General features: G+C 41.5%; 2 protein-coding genes across 2 annotated transcripts in view; both read right to left on the reverse strand.

The window, feature by feature from the left end:
• LOC306917220 (uncharacterized protein) overlaps positions 1–5,534 on the reverse strand; it is a gene marked incomplete at its 3' end in the record, with an annotated part of 57,766 nt that extends 52,232 nt beyond the window's left edge. Inside the window, exons 1-2 of the mRNA XM_079495352.1 lie at positions 5,209–5,534; positions 3,572–3,938 (exon numbers count right to left, since the gene is read on the reverse strand). The remainder of the gene's footprint in view (positions 1–3,571; positions 3,939–5,208) is intronic.
• A 7,202-nt stretch (positions 5,535–12,736) lies between these two features.
• nfkbiz (nuclear factor of kappa light polypeptide gene enhancer in B-cells inhibitor, zeta) lies at positions 12,737–20,739 on the reverse strand. Its single transcript, XM_079495138.1, has 10 exons — positions 20,522–20,739; positions 20,065–20,183; positions 18,867–19,588; positions 17,792–17,897; positions 17,114–17,260; positions 16,355–16,418; positions 15,606–15,775; positions 15,172–15,282; positions 14,571–14,738; positions 12,737–13,363 (listed from the first exon to the last, which is right to left on the reverse strand). The coding sequence occupies exons 1-10, from the start codon at positions 20,658–20,660 to the stop codon at positions 13,325–13,327; spliced, it is 1,785 nt and encodes a 594-aa protein (XP_079351264.1). The 5' UTR covers positions 20,661–20,739; the 3' UTR covers positions 12,737–13,324.
• Positions 20,740–21,296: the final 557 nt, after the last annotated feature.

A 21,296-nucleotide genomic window follows, 5' to 3' on the forward strand; every position in this document is an offset into this window, starting at 1 on the left:
TAGTTAAAATGATAGAACAATGGCAAAGAACAAAATAAAAGTATAAAAACAAACAAAAAATAAATAAAAACACAACATGCAGCAAATCAGTCAGGACTGACCTAACTGTGTTATTTTACCGGCATGTTGGGGAGAGACCAGGTTGCAATGGAGGTATAATAGGCCTACTTTCCGTAACCAGCCTCAAACACCACAAGACAGTACGTCCTCAAGTGGAACCCTCAAGAGAAGAGGTCGGCCACGAAACACCTGCCGCAGAGAGCGAGTTGGAGGCATGAGTTGCCAAGAAAATGGGCCAAACTTGGGGAAAGCTGTCTGGAGGTGTTGGCTCAGGACCGAGAGATGCTTGAAGAGCTCTTGTAGAATTAAGGAGAATGTCTCCTTGCGCTATATGGACCACAGCTAGTAGAAGGCGCCTATTAAAACAGGTGGTGTGCCCAAGACGTCCACAGACGTCCTGGGGAATTACCTGTATGTGGTGCCCAAGACGTCTGTGGACGTCTTAGCAAAAAAAAAAAAAAAAGATATGTATGTATATATATATATATATATATATATATATATATATATATTGTTTTTTTATAAAAAGAAATATGTCAAAAAAATGAATGTAAAAAGTGGGCACCTTGGGTTACTATTTTGTAGTGTTTTATATCCAGAATATTCATATAGAAACACTCCTTTTTGCTGAGTTTACTGGTCAGCTTTCAATAATAAAGTAGCCTTAGCCCAACACCTGGCTGTGTTGCATTCAATTCCATAACGCCTCACACCCATGTCTTGTCTTACATCCTGCTACTATAGTTACAATGAATGGTACTGGACACAGAATTGCAGGTTGGCAATCTGTGTTTATATTCATGTTGGGGACAGACCCGGTTGCTCCATTGATAGTTGTTTTCATGTTTAATTGTATTGTGTGTTCGTTTGTATTGCATTATGCATGTATTGTTGTTTTGCCTACTGTGCAGCACTTTGGTCTACTCTGTTGTTTTGAAATGTGCTCCATAAATACAGTTGGATGCCAGTCCCCTGAACAGTGTTTGTGCAAGTGTGGTGTGGAGGATCAGAGAGCAATCAGAAGTTTTGAATACCTGTTTCACAATACCATGTTTTTCCACCAGATGGAGTGAGAACACCGTTTTTATTTATTTATAAGACATGTTGAGGTCTACACAACCATACACAACAGCACCATGGTGGACAGGTATGTTAGCCCTATGGTTAAAAATACACCACTTATTAAAGTTGGGTACAAAAGAAATATCACTTTCAATCATTTCCACTTTTGTTTATTTTACGGTTACACTTACATGATGCTACAAAGCTTTCTTATGGCCTATCCATCTCTGTGACACCATTTGAGGAGCTCTTCCTCAGCTGTGTTTGGTGCGTTGCCGCAGTTCTTTGTTGCTGATGGTGGTAGAAATGATGATATGCATAGCGTCCTGACAGTTTATTTAAAAATATTTAGTATAGAAGTAGTATAGTAAATACTAAGCTGTTAACCAGGCAAAAATATGGTCATTAGGACACACATAAATGACTCCCAGTAGGAACATATTATATTAGGAACATAATAGTATATGTACATGAAAGTACTACAGTAAAACAATTGGAAAGAAGTTGGTGGAAATAGCAAACAACAACTGGTACAGGATGTCCTGCTATGTACACCGTCTAGGAACCCAGATGGTAATGATTATTATGAAAATGCATAGTAAGCACTATAGAACATAAATGGAAACCTACCTACTAGATGGCAAAAATACAGCTCTTGGGAATACATTGTAAAAACTATACATCAGTTTTTAATTTAGCCAAAAGGGTTATATTAGGTTGCCATCACTAACACCTTTTCTACTATGCCAGGGGTTTTCAACTGATTTTGACCCAGGGACTACCATCCTGACTACCTGGGAACCACCGCCATTGTGTCAGGTGGGTCCATCATAGACCCACCTGACACAATAGTGGTGGGGGTTCATGCACCATTCCATGGGTTAAGATTATTATTATATATATTTTTTCCCCTTCCTTGTTACTCACTAATCACACACTATCACAGGCTACATTCATGAGCTGGACAAAACAAATCTACAGTTTTCAAAGGCACGACAAGTATTTTTCCCTGGACCAAACGGGACACTCCAAGTCCTCTCTCAAAAATATTATTATTTCACACTTCTGTGAACTGTGAAGTGAACTGTATTTATATCGTCCGTCATTAGTGCCCTAAACCTAAACAAACCGGTGGAAACCCATGCTCTACGGGGACCTACCACGGGTCAGACAAGGTCAGTGAGAAGAGGATCAGGCTGGCAGCACTGCGTCAGGCACCCAGAACGACTCAAAGTTCAAGTTGAACAACTGCATCGCATTTAAATAATTTAATAATTCACTTGTTGGTTAAAATGGGTTGATTTAGAGTAGACTAGTTACGTTTTTTTCTTTTCATCTCAGCTTAAAGTTGAGATGGGCACGTGACAGTTTTGTTTAATTGTTGTAATGTTTTTGTTTGTCACAGCCAGCCAAAGCTTGTAATTGTAACTCTATTCAACTAAACTTCACTCCTCTCAACTGAGCTGCATTTCTATCAGGCCTTACTGGGTCAGTCAAGTTGATGTCAAGTTAAGTCAAGTCAAGTTGTTTTAACAGAAAAAAAGATGAATTCACTCCACACATCATCAACACATCTGCCTGTCGAAATAAATGAGAGGCCAGTTACACAGCTGTTGTAAATGGTCAACAAAAACTACCACAAACCTGCAACCACAACACAACACAACAAACGCCCCTCCCCCTCGTCAACAACCCGGCGCTTAGTGAGGTCAACCACACACACACACACACACACACACACCCCCCCCACTCAGGTGTTCATAGGAAACGGCAAAATAAAGTATCGTTTGCTGGTGTCCCTTTAGACGAGAGCAGCGTTTTCAGGAGGTCAAAACGCAAAAAAAGTGAAACCACCTCCCAGAGTGGAAATCTTTGAAAACGCCGTTTTATCCCTTCTCCGTGTATTAACAGGCAAAACGGTGAATCCGCAAAACTTATGACATCATGGCTCACGCTGGCTCACAGCGCATATGTTTATTACATTGATGCAGAGCCATATATGATATGGAGTTCCTGAACAAGCCTCCCTCCTCGCCTGCCTTAATTGTGATAGGCGGCAGCAGCAACGTTTATGTAGCCTAATGTATTATAAAATATATAACCATCCCGTGGTGCGCTCTGCCTGCATGCTCTGGGCTGCCTGTCAGCCTGTGTGTCACTTGATGCATTATAGAAAGCAGGCAGCGAGCGACGGCCACAACCCCGTCGTGGTCTGAAGCATCATTCAAAACCCCAAGGGGGAGCTACCTGGTTCTTCTTCTCGTACGTGGGTGACTGGTCTATTTGGCAGCCCATTACCGCCACCTAGCGACATTATAGCGTTTTCATAAAGTGTGCGTTCTCGCGTAAAGGGTCAATAAAAAATGAGAACGCAACGGGACTTTGCCGTTTTATCTGGAGACCGTCCCCGTCTAAAAGAGGCCTCAGTCATTGGGTCCCTAGTTCCTACCTTGAACGGTCTTCTACTTGACTTTGTCAGTTGTGTGATGCCAGGGTCAAACTTTGGAACCCATGGATAGAGAGTTCATGATGAGCCCTCCAGCGGCATCTCCAGTCATCTCCATTCTCCATACATCTGGCTAGCTGGCCAGTATACTTTCCTCCCAGTATCAATGGCACCGACCAGCCTCATTCTCCTGGCTGCCATCTTCTCACTCAGCCTTGGATACATTCTGGTGTAGTGCAGTGGTCAGGGATTTAGGGCAGGCTCTATAGTGTCCACTGTCCAGCATTCACAGCATGTCACAGGAGAATGGACTCAGGGCTGAGAAGAAGCTGAACTTGGGGGTCTGGGGTCATCACCCTGGCTCGTGTACCTGTGGAGCAGGTTGAGAGAGACACCATTAGCTTTGAGTAGACTATAAGTAAGTACGGTAGAAAGAAAGAAAGTGAGATGACCAAGCGCCACGCGGCTACATACTGTAGGCCTACACACTTTCTTGACTTGAGAGCTACTTTCAAAATGACCAACTCAACAAGATCTACCCACCAAAAGATATATATTTTCCCATTGCTGAAAATAGTTAAAAAACCTGTGTGAAGAAAGGTGTGCTCATATCATCGTACATCATCATACATCATCTTATTCCGGCCAATCACAATTTGCGTCCTCACCTTCATCTTCAATGTTTGTGTTAAGACAATGTTTGTGTTTACAGAAACCCTCAAAGCTGGACATAGGAGGGGATAGCGCCCCTCAAAAATCGCACTTGTGTGAAGTGAGGGGCGCTCTTATCATCATACATCATCATACATCATCACATTCCGTGCTCAGCCAATCAAATCATCACATTCTGTGGTGATTTGAAGTTTTTTATAACTTAATTTGCAATGCTACTGACGTTTGTGCACAACAATACTTGGAACTGACAGGCCCGTTGTGATGTAAATCACTAGTCACCCTACTGTAATTCATGTGGCAGATGCAAAAACAATGTTTTTTAATATTTAAATTATTCATATTTTAGGGGCATATTATGTGGTCTACCTGCAGCCTTTGTGGTCTACTGAGATCGCAATCTACCTTTTGGGCACCCCTGTCCTGTCACTCACTATGAGTAGACAAACATACACAGCATGTGTACGTAGTAGCCTAGCCTATATCCTGTGATTCCTGTCTAGGCCAGTAATGTTCGTTTTATATCGAAGAAATAATACATTTTAGGAAGAAGCTGGGACTTGTTTGTACATGCCTGCCTTGCCTGGACTCTAGGGGCTAATTTGAGAGATAGAAATCTAGATGTGCAATTCAGGTTATGTAACACTTCAATATTTAATATAGGCCTATTTCAAGGTTCAATATCACTTTCAATTTAAACCAAGGATTTGGTGCGACACCGAAAACAAAACATTGTCTCTATGCACAGCACAGCAGCACTTCAAGTAGCCCCAATATGTTCCCTATCAGTCCCTCAGGGACTGAGGGAACCTATTGGGGCTACACTTCAAGCAGCACCTTTGTTTATTGTTCATTTCACACACACACACACACACACACACACACACACACACCCGCACGCACGCACACACACGCTCGCAGCCTCGCACACGTAATGCGTATTGCTTAGCATAGGTAAGCTAACTCACCGGCAGTGCAGAATAAAAACAAAACGACCAAGCAGTTTGTTATGTTGAAGATGAATTAACTTCTCTTTCAAACGGTCACACGTGCACTTAATTGTGACTGAGCAGTTTTCACTTCCTAACAACCCGGACTAGTCCACTCAACTTCCATGAGGTGTTACATTAGTTGTTTAATTCACTGTTCTACTACCAAACAAAAGGAGCTTGTGTGTGTGTGTGCGTGTGTGAGAGAGAGAGTTAGAAAATAAATAAATACAAATAATTTAAAAATATATACTATTATTTGTACTAGGCTACTTGAACCATAGCATCCATTTGCAGTACTGGTCTACAAGTTCACATTCACAACGTAGATCAGCTATTTTTGGCAGAGGGGTTTGCATGGTGTGTAGAGGGAAAAAAATCACACCTGTGTGAACTGAGTGGTGCAACTCCCCTCTCCCCCTGCCTCTCTCTCTCTCTCTCTCTCTCTGTGTGTAATTAGCAGGCAACAGTGCAACACTATCTCTCTCTCTCTCTGTTTCTGGCACAACAGCGACACTTTTGCCCCTACTGGTAACATTGGGACATAGTGAGTCCCATAGGGACATTGCTGTTCCTTGGAGTGGTTGCACCACTCAAAAAAAGGATAAGACCAAGTACAGAGCCAAACGTCAAGGTAAAGGTATTGAGGGTTCAAGTGGTTAAATGTCTGAAAATGCAAATTCAACACTGATGACAGTGCTGTCAAAAGTGAGTAGAACAAAAGTAAATCATGTTTAGTTTAAAGAAAATCACACCTGTGTGAACTGAGTGGTGCAACTCCTCTCTCTCTCTCTCTCTCTCTCTCTCTCTCTCTCTCTCTCTCTCTCTCTCTCTCTCTCTCTCATTTTCCTCCGAGGTGGTGGAAAGCCTGGTGAGGCGAGGTTACTCTCTCATTAGCAGGCAACAGTGCAACACTATCTCTCTCTCTCTGTTTCTGGCACAACAGCGCCACTTTTGCCCCTACTGGTATTCTAAACGGACAAAAACAAATTCAACACTGATGACAGTGCTGTCAAACAATTAAGTCTATATGAAGCTACCTGTGAAATTGAAAACGTTGTTGTTATAGGCCTACAATAGGTGGGTAGGTACAATAGGTGGGTTCCTGCTTCATCTCTCTGCCAGCTAAGGGCCTGAAAAAACATTTAAGAAAACTGGTGATACAGGTAAGAGTAATAGTAGGAATCTAGGTACAGTATATCTGTTAAGATAAGTTAAATGTGCAACAAACTACGGTAACACCATAGAATTAAGCATAATATGAAATGTATTATTTCCATGCCTGACTTTTGCTTTCTGTTTAAACCACTAAATACCTCACAGATGCTTTTCAGACTTTGATGTTTCGTTGAGTTTGAGGAAGTCAGTATAGTGACTGACAGCACACCCCGATGAACACAGTCGATTGTTGAAGATGAGCAAGCGATTCACAGAGGAAGGTAAAGATATTCATGGTTTTATGATCTGGATGTGAATTATAAATCAAGATCCTTGCAGGGAATATGTTTCATGATTAGTTTATGTGGTAACTATTATTCATTTTATACTGCGACATTAATGTCACAACATTCCTCCTCAAGGCCACAGTAGGCCATTATTCTTCCGCTCACAGCCAGTGAGACACTATATAGGCTACAAAAAACTTAAGTATAAGCGGTAGAAAAGGTCAAAGCACAACTATAATTTCATATTTTGTATGTATGGTACCAACCAGCACATTGGGAGCAATTTGGGGTTCAGTGTCTTGCCCAAGGACACTTTGACATGTAGACAGGAGGAGCCGGGATTCGAGCCGCCGGCCCATGGATCATTGGACGACCTGCTCTACCTCTTGAGCCACAGTCGCCCCCGACTAAAAAAGTCATAAAAGTTTAAGTCTTTTAAAACTAGAGAGTAGCCTATACTGTTCCTGCAAGAAACAGTCTGTGGACCCTGTTCGTTAAGAATGTTATGAATTGCTAGTGTTATAACTTAAGTGTTATAGGTATTAAAGTATTATAGTTGTGTTAAAGGTTTTTAAAAGAGTTAAGTAGTGTTAAAGGTTTTACAAGAGTTATTATTAGACTAATAGGGCTCTATTTTCATCCATGCTAAACCCCTTGTCCCTAAACTACTTTGCCTTTTTTACTATTTTGAAAAACATTTTTGAATAGTTAAAATAGCCAATCTACAAGCTCACAACGAGTCGATGTAGATCGGCTAGTAAGTTGAACTATTCAAAAATTATCCCTAAACTTATTTGCCATTTTTTACTATTTTGAAAAACATCGGCTATTTGAACTATTTTAAAAGGTTTTTCAAAATAGTAAAACATGACAAATAAGTTTAGGGATAACGGGTAAGGGATGGCGCAAGATATAGCCCCTATTGTTAAGTGTTAAAGGTATTAAAGTATTAGTTTGAACTAAGGATTTAAAGGCGTATTAATAGTGTTAAGAGTGTTGACAGAGTTCAGTAGTGTTACACCTTTTCTAGGCTCTATGAATATCAACATAGAATTTAGAGTCCCCTCAGTCAACTGGTCCTGCTCACCAGACCAACTACCCTTCCTAAAGAACCACAGCATCACTCGATTTATGTGATAGGATTAGAATTTAGTAAATTGCTTTTCACTTTCGCTAAATCAAATTTACGAAACTGCATGTTCATTGATCCGTTTTGATTTTTGATTTTGTATTTAAATTGGGTAGGCAAAATAAGCTTTAGCTTCAGCCTACACTGTTTCGGACCATTTTTAAAGTGCCTTTATCGATATGTACTGTACTGCGCTGTTTGTCAAAAAAGGACCGAAATAAACTAAACTAAACTGATCTAAAAGACTTAGATCAACGTACACAATATCCTCTTTGTGTGACGTGTGAGACCAACTAACAGCATGTTGGATGTGTTTTGTAAAGGTCTCTGCTCTACTATGATGAGTGTGTGTGTGGAGAGAGAGGAGGAAACCAGTCTGTCTAGAGAACAAGAACATGAGAGCCACAACAAAGCAGCGAGGTAAAATGAACACAGAACTGTGCATGACTGTCAGTAGTATTACAATTTACAATTTAGGCATTTAGCAGACGCTCTTAATCCAGAGCGACTTACATTAAGCAAGAACAAAAACATGGGAATACATCACATATGTAAAATGCATTTATCAAGAAACATGCGTAAGCTAAGAACGTAACTAGAACATATCTATATAATGACACTATACATATAAACTATACATATATGCTATACTATGCTGTACATATATACTATGAAGTGCTATGACTACATACAATGAAATTATTGTGCTGTCTACAAGACATGCTATAAGTCTGTTTCAAATGCTATCTAAGTCTAAAAAGTGCTGTCTAAGGGGGTAGGGTAAGTGCTATGGGCCATGATGGAGTCTGAAAAGGTGGGTTTTCAGACTACGGCGGAAGATCAGGAGTGATGCTGCAGTTCTGATTGCAACGGGAAGTGCATTCCACAGTTGGAGAGGACCAGGGCTGTATCCCCTTACAGCCCTGGTATTTATCTAGTACTTAGTCTTATCTAGTATTGATGATGAATTGAACTTGGTGGGCCCTATTGTAAACAAGTGTAATACTTTATGGTGTCGTCCACATGTTAACAGTTTTGTATTGAGTTGTGCTTGAAATGTACTGTAATTCTCCAATCAATTAATCAATACTACTACTCACTACCTTTGAGAGACACAACTACTTGATGACAGCCATATACAGGCTTCTAATAGATATATCTAGAACAAAAAAACATCGCTAGGATGCAACTGGGACGTATCCTCAGTGATGTATCCAAGGTCATTGGGGTTTCGGGTCTTCCAACATCATACCCCTCACTCGGGTGACCCAGCCGGGGTGATCAAGTCCCGACTTACGTCCCAGTAGCTGCCCTCGATCAGTCCCTTAGGGAAAAACCAGGGACACACAATCCGCTGCTCCAGAACTACTCTGCCGGTACTGGGACTACTCCTACGTTTCACTATATATACTTTTTATAAACAGTAACTTCACATAATATACCCACAATATGTTATAGTCAGTGGTGGAAACAGTACTCAGTACACATTTTTACTTAACTAAAAGTATCAATACTGCAATATAAAAAATACTCTCTTACAAGTAAAAGTCCAGAATTCAAAATGGAAATATTCAAGTAAAGTACAAATACCTGAGGTATTTGTACTTTACTTAAATGTATTTAGTTACTTTGCACCACTGGTTATTATAGTAAATATTACTGCTTTGGATAGACTCGATTGAAACGCTGATCAGCACTAGCTATGCCCCATGTGTAACACATAAAGTCTCACTAACTTCTTCAACACCATGCTCCTGTTAGGTGGTACTATCCCAACATCACAGGCGCGGAAGCAGAGAACCTCTTGTTGACTTGTGGAGTGGGCGGAAGCTTCTTGGTCTGGCCCAGTAAGAGTAAACCTGTGGTCTTTACTTTATCTGTACGGTGAGTCAGTTGTCAGTGTTGATGTCTTTGTCGGTGGTGGGGGAATAAAGTACTACATTTCTTTGTAGTACTGCGCAATCTGCCCTCTCTGTGGAATAGGCCTGGCTGTTTTCCCTGGATTGCCACAATGTAGTTAGTTACTTTCTACCACTGCTGTATGTCCACGGCAATCATTATTATTTCAGAGCATGAAGCATTCAAGCATTGCGTGTTAGCCCGTCCTTCACAAATATGTGATTTCTCTAAATGGTTGTTGTTTACAGAAGTAACGGAGCAGTCACACACATTGAGATCCAGAACACAGGAGAGTACTACTATGTTCTTGATCTTGACGATAATGACGATGATTATGATGACAACGATGGGAAGGAGTTCGCCTCACTGTCTGAACTGGTCGACCATTATATCAACCGTCATGGGCAACTTAGAAAGAGAAATGGAGATATTATCGAGCTCAAATATCCACTGCATTGTGCAGACCCTATGAATTTGGTTGCTTAGATTCCATTCCTTGAATATATGGTTGGATTATTAGCGCCTCTCTGGAGATGTTTCTCACTTAGCATGATGGTGCCATACAGTAGTTCTGGTAACTACTTAAGAAACATTTCACACAGTTTTGACAGAAAACAACAGCTGGTTTAGATATTCTCAGACAGAGTTCATATGACAATGCAATAGTCCACAGTCTTTGTAACTGTAATGCATCTATGTGTTATGATGACTAATGATCATTCACTGTTATATGCAGTCGGGGCTAGGCTTATTTGTATTTCCATGGCTTTATTATTTTTGATCCGACACATCCTGCATTGTCATGATGTGTTTCAATAAACAAGCTTAATTCTATTTGCCGCATGCAGTGGGAGGACAGTTTTAATTTAGCCTGTGAATTTAAGCACCCTTTTCAAGAAAAAGTTATTTCTGTACAGTAGCTTTTATTTATCTATTAGTTGTGTCCGTTTGTTCGAGAAATTACTTGAGAATGGACGATGCGATCTTCATGAAACGTGGTGTGGATTTGTAGGCATCTCCCCAGCCCCTGGTCCCTGTGTGGGGTGCACACAGGGGTCCCTGGAACAACATATTTTCAGATGGGGGTCAGCGGATTGCATATTGCATATAATTTTTGGGGTCCTTGACATGAAATAGATTGAGAACCACTGATACAGAAACATAGGGTTTCAAAAAACAGTCATGATTTAGAATCAGGTCTCAATGGCTTTAGAATCCTGGAACACACTGCTACTGTATTTTCATTCGCCAAAGCAGCTCATTGTCTCCACCAGGCCGAAGGCATGGGGAGAGAGTATGTTTTGCACTCCGTCCGTCCGTCCGTGTGTCCGTGTGTGTGTGTGTGTGTCCGTCCGTCCATCCGTCCTTCCGTCTGTGAACAGCTAATCTCCGGCACCGTTAACCCGGTCGATGCCACATTTTGCACACACACTCCCTGGATGCCAACGATGAACCTCTGCCCCAAAATTTCCAGAACGGCCTGTTATAGCACCACCAGGAGGCCGCTTTGTGCAAAACAAGTTTTTGGACAGTACACCTACAGATTTGGTCCAAACATCACGCAAATTGGTACACAGTCTCTCTAGAGCCATTCAACGAAACGGGTGTTTCAGATTTCTCAGACTCCATCCTGATTGGCTAAGATTGGCTTCCAAAGTTCGCAGGAGTGCTCAGTTTCAAACAAAATGCTGCAAATCATGAACACATCGTGTGATATCCGTGAAATTGTGCACGCACATTCCCACTAGGCCGAGGAAGAAATGCCACATGAACATTTTCAACTCAGCCTCATGGTGGCGCTATAACTGGCCAAAAAGTGTTTTTACCTCTAACTGCACGGATCTGTGGATAACTTTGTATGCCAACTCCCTAGAAGCCAAGGAAAAACCTTTGCCTGGAATTTTTCACATCTGCTCTTTATAGCGCCACCAGGAGGCCAACATATGTTAAACACATTTTCTAATATTACTCCTTCAGATTGTATCCAAATTTCACGCAAATCGGTACACATGCTCTCCATAGTCATGTGATCAAGACGGGTTTGTTTGATTTCTCATAATCCACCCTCATTGGCTACAATTGGCTTCTAAACTTTTCAGGAGTAGCCCGCCTTGTACCTGTTTTGTACAAATCGCCACAACTACTAAACGCATCGTCCGATTGTGGTGAAACTGTGCATGCATATTCCCACTAGGCTTTGGAAGAAATGCCACTTGACAGTTTTCAAATCAGCCTCATGGTGGCGCTACAACAGGCCAAGCCGCGTCGCGTCACACACACACACACACACACACACACACACACACACACACACACACACACACACACACACACACACACACACACACACACACGCACGTTTATATTGCTCCTAAACATTTTGCCAAGCATCACACACACACTCCTATCCTCAGAGGGGCACTTTTTCTAGTTAATGCACTGAGATGGCAGTTTAGTTATATTTTTTTAGAGAGATTCCTTCTCGGAGGACTGTTCACACAGCAGTAGGGTGAACAGTTGAATTAATTAATAGTATCATTTCTGCATCATGTGTTTTTAGGTGTTAAGCAAGGCACTAGAGAGAGCACTAAAAACCTTCAAATTAGCTGAAAACCATGCAAACAATGGATAGACAACTTGCAGATGCGAAGATCAGAGTTCACGCTGTGATACCGCCTTTAGTAGCTATGAGCCAGTGCTGTAGTCTAGGTTTTTTTCAGACGGTATACCTTAATAATTATTCCCTGCGCAACATTCTCAGACCTTCTTTTGGTGTGTAGACCTAGATTTCTCTGCTCTCTGATTTTGGATGTCATCTTCTGTCTGAATCTATATGGCCACAGAAGGAAGGTGAGCAAAATGCTACCAAGGATAATTGTTTGGTTCAGATGCAGAATAATTTAAATCCACTTGGTGGCATCATAGTTCATATTATTGCATTTCTCATGTATGCTTTAAACATATTTCTCACATCGAGTGACCATGCATTAATAACATTAATAATGAGATTCCTATTTTTACCTTTCTGTTTTATTAAGATGTGTGTCACACTTATGATTGTCATCACCTTTTAAATGCAGTTAATGTTTACAAAATATTGACAAATGCAGATCACCAATAGCATATATTATTATTATTATTTTATGCAGTCACAAAGTATTTCTGACAGTAAGCCTAGGATTACTGCTATTTAGCATTTAATTAACATTGACATTCATACCTTACCCGGTGGATTAACATAAACAACACATCGTATCAAAAGTCAACTGTGATGACATTTTTAGAATGTTAGACTAACACTCAAACTCAATTTTACAATTTGTAGGTGTTACAGTAAATAATATTTCCACAACTTGTTAATTCCAAGAAAACAAAAGATGGACAAAAAACAAGCACAAAAAACACCAATAATCATATAATAATCATTCCTTTACAAGCAACAGTTAATTCATAATTATACACTCTAAACTCTACAGAAAAAAAATAAAAAATAATATAGACTCACTACTTTGTAGTGTACATTTGAGCATGTTTCATTGAAACGACTCTTCATCTGCCTTATACCGGCAAATTGTCTCTTCATAGCCTGGACTGTCTGACTGACAGTGGTTTTGAACTGGAATCAAGAACGAACAATTCTTCCTTTCAGGATCTGCCTCAACTGTAGAAGATACACAACACATACAGTACATCAGTTTGAAACCTAAAGAGCACAGAAGTCCTGACCTGACGTCACTTGTTCATTTTGGTTTGGTATAAAAAAGAGAAGACTAAGTACAAGTTTTCTAAGTCGTGGTTAACTGTCTGAAAATACACATTAACATGAATCCAACATAATGCTTGATGCTGCTGTCAAACAAGTCTATGAAGCTCTCTATGGCATCTATGAAAAAGTTTAATCTGCAACACAATTTTATACAATAGAAGGTATGCGCGTGACATCATCATCATACCCGGAAGTTATGCGGGAACGCCTACTGAGTGGCAAAAAACTACTTTCTGGCCTTGACAGCCCATACATCCAAACAGAAAAGTCCTATCTGATTGCATTAAACAATGTTAAACTCAATTCACCACTCACTTTGCCATTCACGTTATGCATGCGCATACCCTCTATGTTGTAGTGGGTGGTCCCTGCTTCATCTCTCTCAGCTAAGAGGGTCCTTGACCTTGGCCTGAACATTTTTGAAGACCCATCCTGTATACAGTATAGCATGGGTTCCCAAAGTTGGGGGACACTGATGGTGGGGTCGCGATTATTATTATTATTTTTCCAAAAATGTTTTTTTTGGTGGGGGGCTAGTGTATTATAACCTGACTTCGCCAGATGGGGCAGCAGAGAGTACACTGGGTTCCCCCCTCCTGCTCCCATCTGGGAACTCTCAGGCAGACCAAACGGCCTGGCCAATCAGCGGCAGCTAGAGGCGGGATCAAGGCAGCACTGTGTATGCCTTGATCCCTGAATCTGAATTGCGATATTAAATGTGAGCCAACCATATTCACAGTAATCCTTAATCATATTCCATCATATTTAAGAGCTTTTGGAGAGAAATGAGACAGACTCCATGCAGTCACTTTCAGTAGAGCACTGCAGAGGGGATGTGTGTGTCTGTGTCCAGGTGATGGTTGTTGATGCTCGTTAATGCATCAAGGAAGGCAATTATGTTTCTGCACTGTCAAATAGGTCTACATCTATCCTAAGATAGCGTCTTAAAAAAAAAGTTGTGTAAATATGAAGCGCATTGTCAAGTATAGTATAATAGTGATGGGTCAGTGACGCTGTGACAATGCAGTGCCGTATCACCTACTGGTCCGTATCACCTACTGGTGTATAGTATGGTGATGGGGGTAGTGACACAGTGTCGTACCTTAACACCTACTGGTCCAGTGGGCACCAGCTGAGCAGGAAGCTCATTCTCGTTGTTTTTGGTGCTGGGATCGGCGCCTCTTCTCAGCAGCAGCCTCACAGCTTCCACCTGAGAGCTGCGATTCCGCAGAGAACTGGCGATGTGCAGCGCCATGTTCCCGTTGAACATCTACACACACAACACAACACATCACACAGTGAGTACACAGTGTATAAGGTGCAGTGTTGATTTTGATAGCACATTTTGATTTAGTTTTAGTCACAGTCTTTTGAATAAGATGTAATTTGGTTTTAATCATATTTAGTCATCTGAAATGGTTTTAGTTTGTCTTTGGCCTGAAAAACCTTAATAGGTAAATAAATTCAAGTTCCTGCCCCTGTGGTAGTTGGCTAAACATTTATTATTTGGGGTTTATTATGCCTACTTTATTGAACAGAGTGCCTTGGATTTTCCCCTTTTCTGCACTTGGATGATTGTCACTACCACAGGTGGAGAAACCTGAATTTATTTAAGTATTATCAAACCCTCTCCAACGAGCACCCGTTTTTGCAGTTATTGATAACCATAAGGACCACGCAGAGCTTCTTCTTCAAAGACACACCTTAATATTTACAACAGCCAGTGAAGACGGCTGGTCCAGGAAAACGTGCAAGAGGTCCATGTTGGCCTCCTCAGACGCCATGTGCAGAGAGGTACGCCCACTTTTAAGATCCTGTACAACAGCACACACACAGAGGGTCAGAGGTCACTTTCATGTCCCAGAGAGGTTTCATGGTGGCTTCTCTTCTTCATTAGTCACTTCATTTACTTAGTACTTAAATTCATAATTAAGTTGTTCATTCATATTCACTGAACTTTGTTGTGTCAGATCATGTGCAATGTCTAGTGAGCAAAGACAGGACCATAGAAATTCCTTAATTATGCACACATGCAGTAAAAGTAACAGTGACGGTAAAAGTAATGTATTCAGCTTCTGAGAATGTTGCACATCATATTGTGATGCCAAACCATGGACCACAAGGCCACTGACCCTACCTGTGTCCCACAGCATGCTCCCATGAGCAGCAGAGTTCTGATGCAGCCTCCGTACATCCTGCTCCTCAGTCTGAGCTCCTCTGCCCTGCGCAAGGGAGGAGCCGGCAGACATCTCAGCTCTTTGATTACAGCGTTGTGACAAAGCACGGCCATATGGAGCGGAGTCAGGCCTTATTATTTGGGGAAAGACGACGTCACAACGGTCACATCACATGTCATTTACACTTTAGGACACTTATAATCCTGAGCGATTTACAGTAGTTATTTGGTTCGGTTGAGTTTGGTTTGTTAGAGTTTGGTTTCAATCACTTGCAAAACATACGACAATATAATTGCAAACTACGAAAAGAAGAACACAATATACACGTTTTGTTTACTGCCAAAATAGGAAGTAGTGTATGTGGTTAATGTTATTATTATTGTGACATTTCACAGCAACAATGTCTTTTCTTTTTAATGCATTATTTAATAGCTTTTTTATGGCAAACATGCAATATTGTAAACGGTCCTGTGTCCGTGTCTGTCTGTCTGTGAACAAACTAATTTCAGAAGGGAGGAGTAGATTTCCATGCAGAGGTTAGAGGTCAAGGTCACAATCAAGGCCATGGTCTAAAATACTCTAAATGACATAATGGGTCATATCTGGGGAATGGAGTTCAAGAGATGTAGGTACGGGCAAGTGTTTGAGCCTCCTGGCGTCTCCTGGTGTTTTATTGTACGTGTTAAGGTTTAAAAAATGAACCACTTGCCGTCATAATTGACAGGCTCGACATCAGTCGGCTGCCAGCTCCCGTTGAGGACTCTGTGGATGATCTAGTCATGGATATGTACTAAGTTATTCAATAAAAAGGATATGATACATCTGATGGATATTTGCCATCTTACTAGATATTCCCTATAATAAGGACAATCAGGATAGATCTTGTGGTTTGACACTGATCGCACTGACACAGTATTATACTTAGCCCTATTAAAAAGAAATCTCAAAAATAGAACATGCATAAGCTGCTAAGTGCTCGTAGATCTGCTATTTTTGACTTTTTGGTGGGACATTTTCACCTGTAATGACATGCCCAAAATAGGGACGCCAGGGTTAATATAGTTAACCCACTGAAACCGAGAAATGATCTGTGTCATTTTAGATTTGGATCATATACAGTGGATAGCAACATAAGTTATTCATAAAACTCTTAGGATTTACATTTTAGATTTAGAACATTGGTTTAGAACAGTGGTTCTCAAAAATAGCAGATATGCAAGCTCACAGTGCGTCACTTCATGCCGTGAGCTGCGAGCTTGTACATCTGCTAGAAAGCATTTTCAGATGAGGCCGGGGTCCGTGGCCAAACATACATATAATTTGGGGGTCCTTCCTTGGAACGGAAAAGTTTGAGAACTACTGATTTAGAAGGCATTTGTAGAATCGGCCTCAGGTCTCAATGTGGATGAGTCAGAGAAACGTAATAATTATATTATCATTATCATTCATTATTATGAGCCTAGGGTACCTGCAGGCTGAGGACGTGGCCTTTCTCCGCGCACACGTGCAGAGGCGAGCGTCCCCAGCAGTCAGCAGTGTTGAGCTGGGCCCCGTGGAACAGCAGGTCCTGGACAATCAAGTGTTGGTTGGTCGCAGCTGCCAGCTGAAGTGCCGTCTTGTTGTGGTGCACAAAAGGGAAGAAGTTTTATCAGCAATCATTTACAGAGCTGCGAGCAGCAGAGATAATGCAACCGGTTTGAAAATAGATACCTCGTACAGGTAACAAGAGAATTATAGAGTGTGGATGTAAAACCAGCACATGAAATGTAGTGAAATAATGTATGGTGGTGGTTTCCAAACTGGGGGGTCCCAAATCTTATTTCGGAGGGGTCCCCAGATGATTAGTTTAATGTGAAACATTGCCCACTCAACAGTAAACAAGCCAACATGCAGTATAAGTGTATGCAGGGTATCTGAACATTTATAAAATCTGAATTTAATGACTTTTAAGACCTTTTTAATACCAAATTGACCAAATTGTCAAATATTATGCAAGAAAGAGGCAGACATTGTGAAAATAGCCCAACTCCAAGCTCCAGCTTGTAATGTATGGCTATTGGCTATTTTCAAAAAAGGTTATGCGTGGCCGGTTAAGACTCATGCGTCGCCAATTTATGTAAACCATCATAGATAGATTGGTGAATACCTGGCCTTTGTTCTCTTTCACATCCAGGAAGCCAGTGGCGGCCATTTTACTGGCCAGCACATGGACCAGGGCCCTCTTCCCCTGTGCCACTGCAATGTGAAGAAGCCTGGAGGTGGAAGAAAAACAATTAGGTCTAATTTAGTTCATATTTATAGGATTTCATCTTATAAATTAAGCTTCAGGCCTATAGGCTATTTAGAATTTTACTTCAGTTCAATGTAAAGTGCCAAAATTGACTTATTGATTATTCTGGTAAGTTTGGTAAACATATTAATGACTTGTGTCTTCGCCAAAAATAGCTGATATTACAACTTTACAAGCTTACAATGCGCCACAATTTGACGCATTGTGAGCTGGTATAGATCTGCTATTTTCGCTGACTGTCCACCCGAGAATAGGGATGCTAGAGCCCAAAATCTCTGCCACTCGATCACTCACACTCGCTCACTCCAGCATGGCAGTGTTACGTTAAATTGGTTATCTGCTGAAATATGTGACAATTATGTGGACATCACATAACGTCAGTGTCCGAACGTAAATCATTGCGGTTTGTTTATTAACAGAGTTCAACCTATAGCTGTATTTAGTCCACATATTTAAAGACCTCCAAGTAAGTCCTCAAGATGGGCACATATTTCACTATAACATTTTGTGAGTGAGGACCCAGCAAGCCAAATGACGTCATGATGACGTCCTCCGGTGACGTTCAGGACGTTCAGGACTAGGCCAGATCACAGCCCATATGGGTATGATCTTCACGTCATTTCCAGGACGTCTTCACCAGTTGAAATAATATAGCTTATTCTGGGCCAGATCTGACTATATGATATGACTTAAGCTGATGTGGCCTCGATCAGAGTCTCTCTGATTCATCCAGGGACGTCCGTCTTAGTGGGCAGAATTTTGGTTGAAATCAGGTGATATTCTGGGCCAGATCTGACTAGTCTTGGTTTGACTTGATCTGGCCCCAATAATTCGTCCAGGTCCTGACCGTGCTTGCTGGGGAGTGGCCGAGATATCTCAGGGGTCATGTGGTTAACTGGACCAGACAAACTGAGCAGCATACAATACATACGTGTCTCCGTCGTCATCCTGCGCCATCAGGACCTCAGGGTCCATTCCTTCCAGTTTCTGGACTTCCTGCAGTATTTGCCACTGGAAGAATGACATCTTGCCATCGGCGAGTGGAGCCTGCACGGCACTAGTGGCCAGTGCTGAACATTGCACATGTTGTTTTGATTGGCCATCAATGAACGAAGACAGGGCAGCGGTCAGTGCTGAACACTGCACGTGTTGATGTGGAAGGCTGTCCGCGAGTGAAGACGGGGCACTGGTTGATGCTGAACATTTTACATGTTGTTTTGAAAGGTCTGCGGCGAGTGGAGACAGGGCACTGGTTGAGGCCGAGCATCGTGCATGTTGTTTTGAAAGGTCAACGGCGAGTGGAGACAGGGCACTGGTTGAGGCTGAGCATTGTGCATGTTGTTTTGAAAGGTCAACAGCGAGTGGAGACAGGGAATTGGTCGGTGCTGAACATCGTGCATGTTGTTTTGAAAGGTCAACAGCGAGTGGAGACAGGGAATTGGTCGGTGCTGAACATCGCACATGTTGCTGTAGAAGGGGCACATGGTCATTAATCGGCCCAGGGGGGAACAGGTTTGTGGCGCCCGCCGTCATTGTTGGAGGTGGTGGCGTGATTGACAGAGCAGGCATGGACTCGTTTGCCGTGCTCATGGGTTCAAAGTCAGGTCGGTGGACACGCAGAGGCTTTTTCTGAGGGGGGTTGCATTTCTGAGACTGAAAGAGGGATAAGATATTTAAGAAAGATTTGGAAACAATGATTGATTTGAAGCATTTCTTTCCCCAATGCTCAGTCTACCATTAAGAATTTAGGCATTAATAAACTCCTGACTTGTAAATTGCAAGTGTACTGTAGGCCAATTGGCAATTGATTAGAGAAGTTGCTATCAACATTATGAAATAGTTTAAACTAATACCTCTAAAATGTCCTGAAACAGTGGTAAAAAGAAGAAGAAAAAATATTGCCATTGTAGGCCTATTCCTTTTTTTTAACATACTGTAAACAGAAATACAGAAATAAACAACAGAGGGCTCAAAATATTAATACTCTCAAACAACATGATGGTCTGTGCACTAAATGGTTGCACCAGCTAGCACTGCAGTCTGCAGCATACTCTATGGTCTGCAGGCACAAATAAAACTATTGAAAATGGAATCCAACCGGTGGATTTGTAATGTGGCCTATAGCCTACCTGTTGAAATCCCTGCTGGCTCTGCATGGCCTCATTGGCCTGGCGTTTCATCATGATGAGTTCTTTCACAGTCTTCCTCGTCATTCCTGCTTGCACGTATTCTGGTGCTCCGGGACGCCCTATATGGCACACATCCAGAAAAAGCAAAACAAAAAAACAGGCTATATTGTCTCCTCCATATTTTATGGATCGTTAAGTCTTTGCAGTATGATTTTTTTCCTCTCTGCAAATTGTTTCTCAGATCGAGGCCTAGAGCTTGGAAATAATAATTTTATATTGTCTTTGAAGTGGCCTATCTTATCTTAATTTGGTCGGTTACGAGGAAGTAATAATTAAAAGGCTTTAGACTACGAACCCTGTCCGAAAACAGCTTGATCAGCATGCACCATCATATCATAAGTTTCATAATCATAACCATAAATTATTACTATTATAAACAGAATTAAAAATAACCTACCGAGTCGTCCGCGAACAACAGCATGTTCGCCTCCGTTTGCGTCTCGCTGCACACTCCCATAGTCCGACATGGATTTATCGTGTCTATAGTGAAACATCATGGCTTTTTCTTTTCTTTTCACAACAACACCTGCTGTCATTCAGCCTTTAGATAGTAGACCGCAGTGACGAATCAACGTCCTACTACTCCCTGTCCTCCATGTCGGTCTGTGTGAAGTCTGTGAATGTGAACAACGAGGAACCAAAACAAAACATGACATTATGATGAGGTGGGTGGGACTGCTTAGTGCTTAGGACACACTGCCTCCTACTTTGATGTTCGATATACAGACATAAAAGTAAATTGCATGGCATAGTCATAGACATAGACCAACATTTACAGCACTCATCCAAGAACGCGCTGTTTATCCAGGACGGATAACGCTCTTATGGTTCAGGGCAGGCTAGCCCCATATGTGCCCTCTCCCTACGCTCATTCTGGAGCTACAGAATGAGCGTAGGCCTACTCCAGAATGAGCGTAGGTCTACTCCAGAATGAGCGTAGGAAGAGGGCACATTATGGGCTAAGGTTCAGGCATGACATGTTAATTATCCAAATATATAACCAACAGGTTATCCTTAAGTTGACACTCGCAATGGAAGAGTGCGAGTGTCAACATATTTCAATTAAATTGTATTCCTTAAAGTGAGTTTCGTCTTGCAGCTTTATAATTTAACAAATGTTGCGTTTAAAGTACAAATGAACCAAATTTTCATATCATTTTAGCCTAAATGAT

Source organism: Electrona antarctica (assembly GCF_951216825.1).
Source record: "Electrona antarctica genome assembly, chromosome: 24".
In the NCBI taxonomy this organism is placed as follows: Eukaryota; Metazoa; Chordata; class Actinopteri; order Myctophiformes; family Myctophidae; genus Electrona; species Electrona antarctica.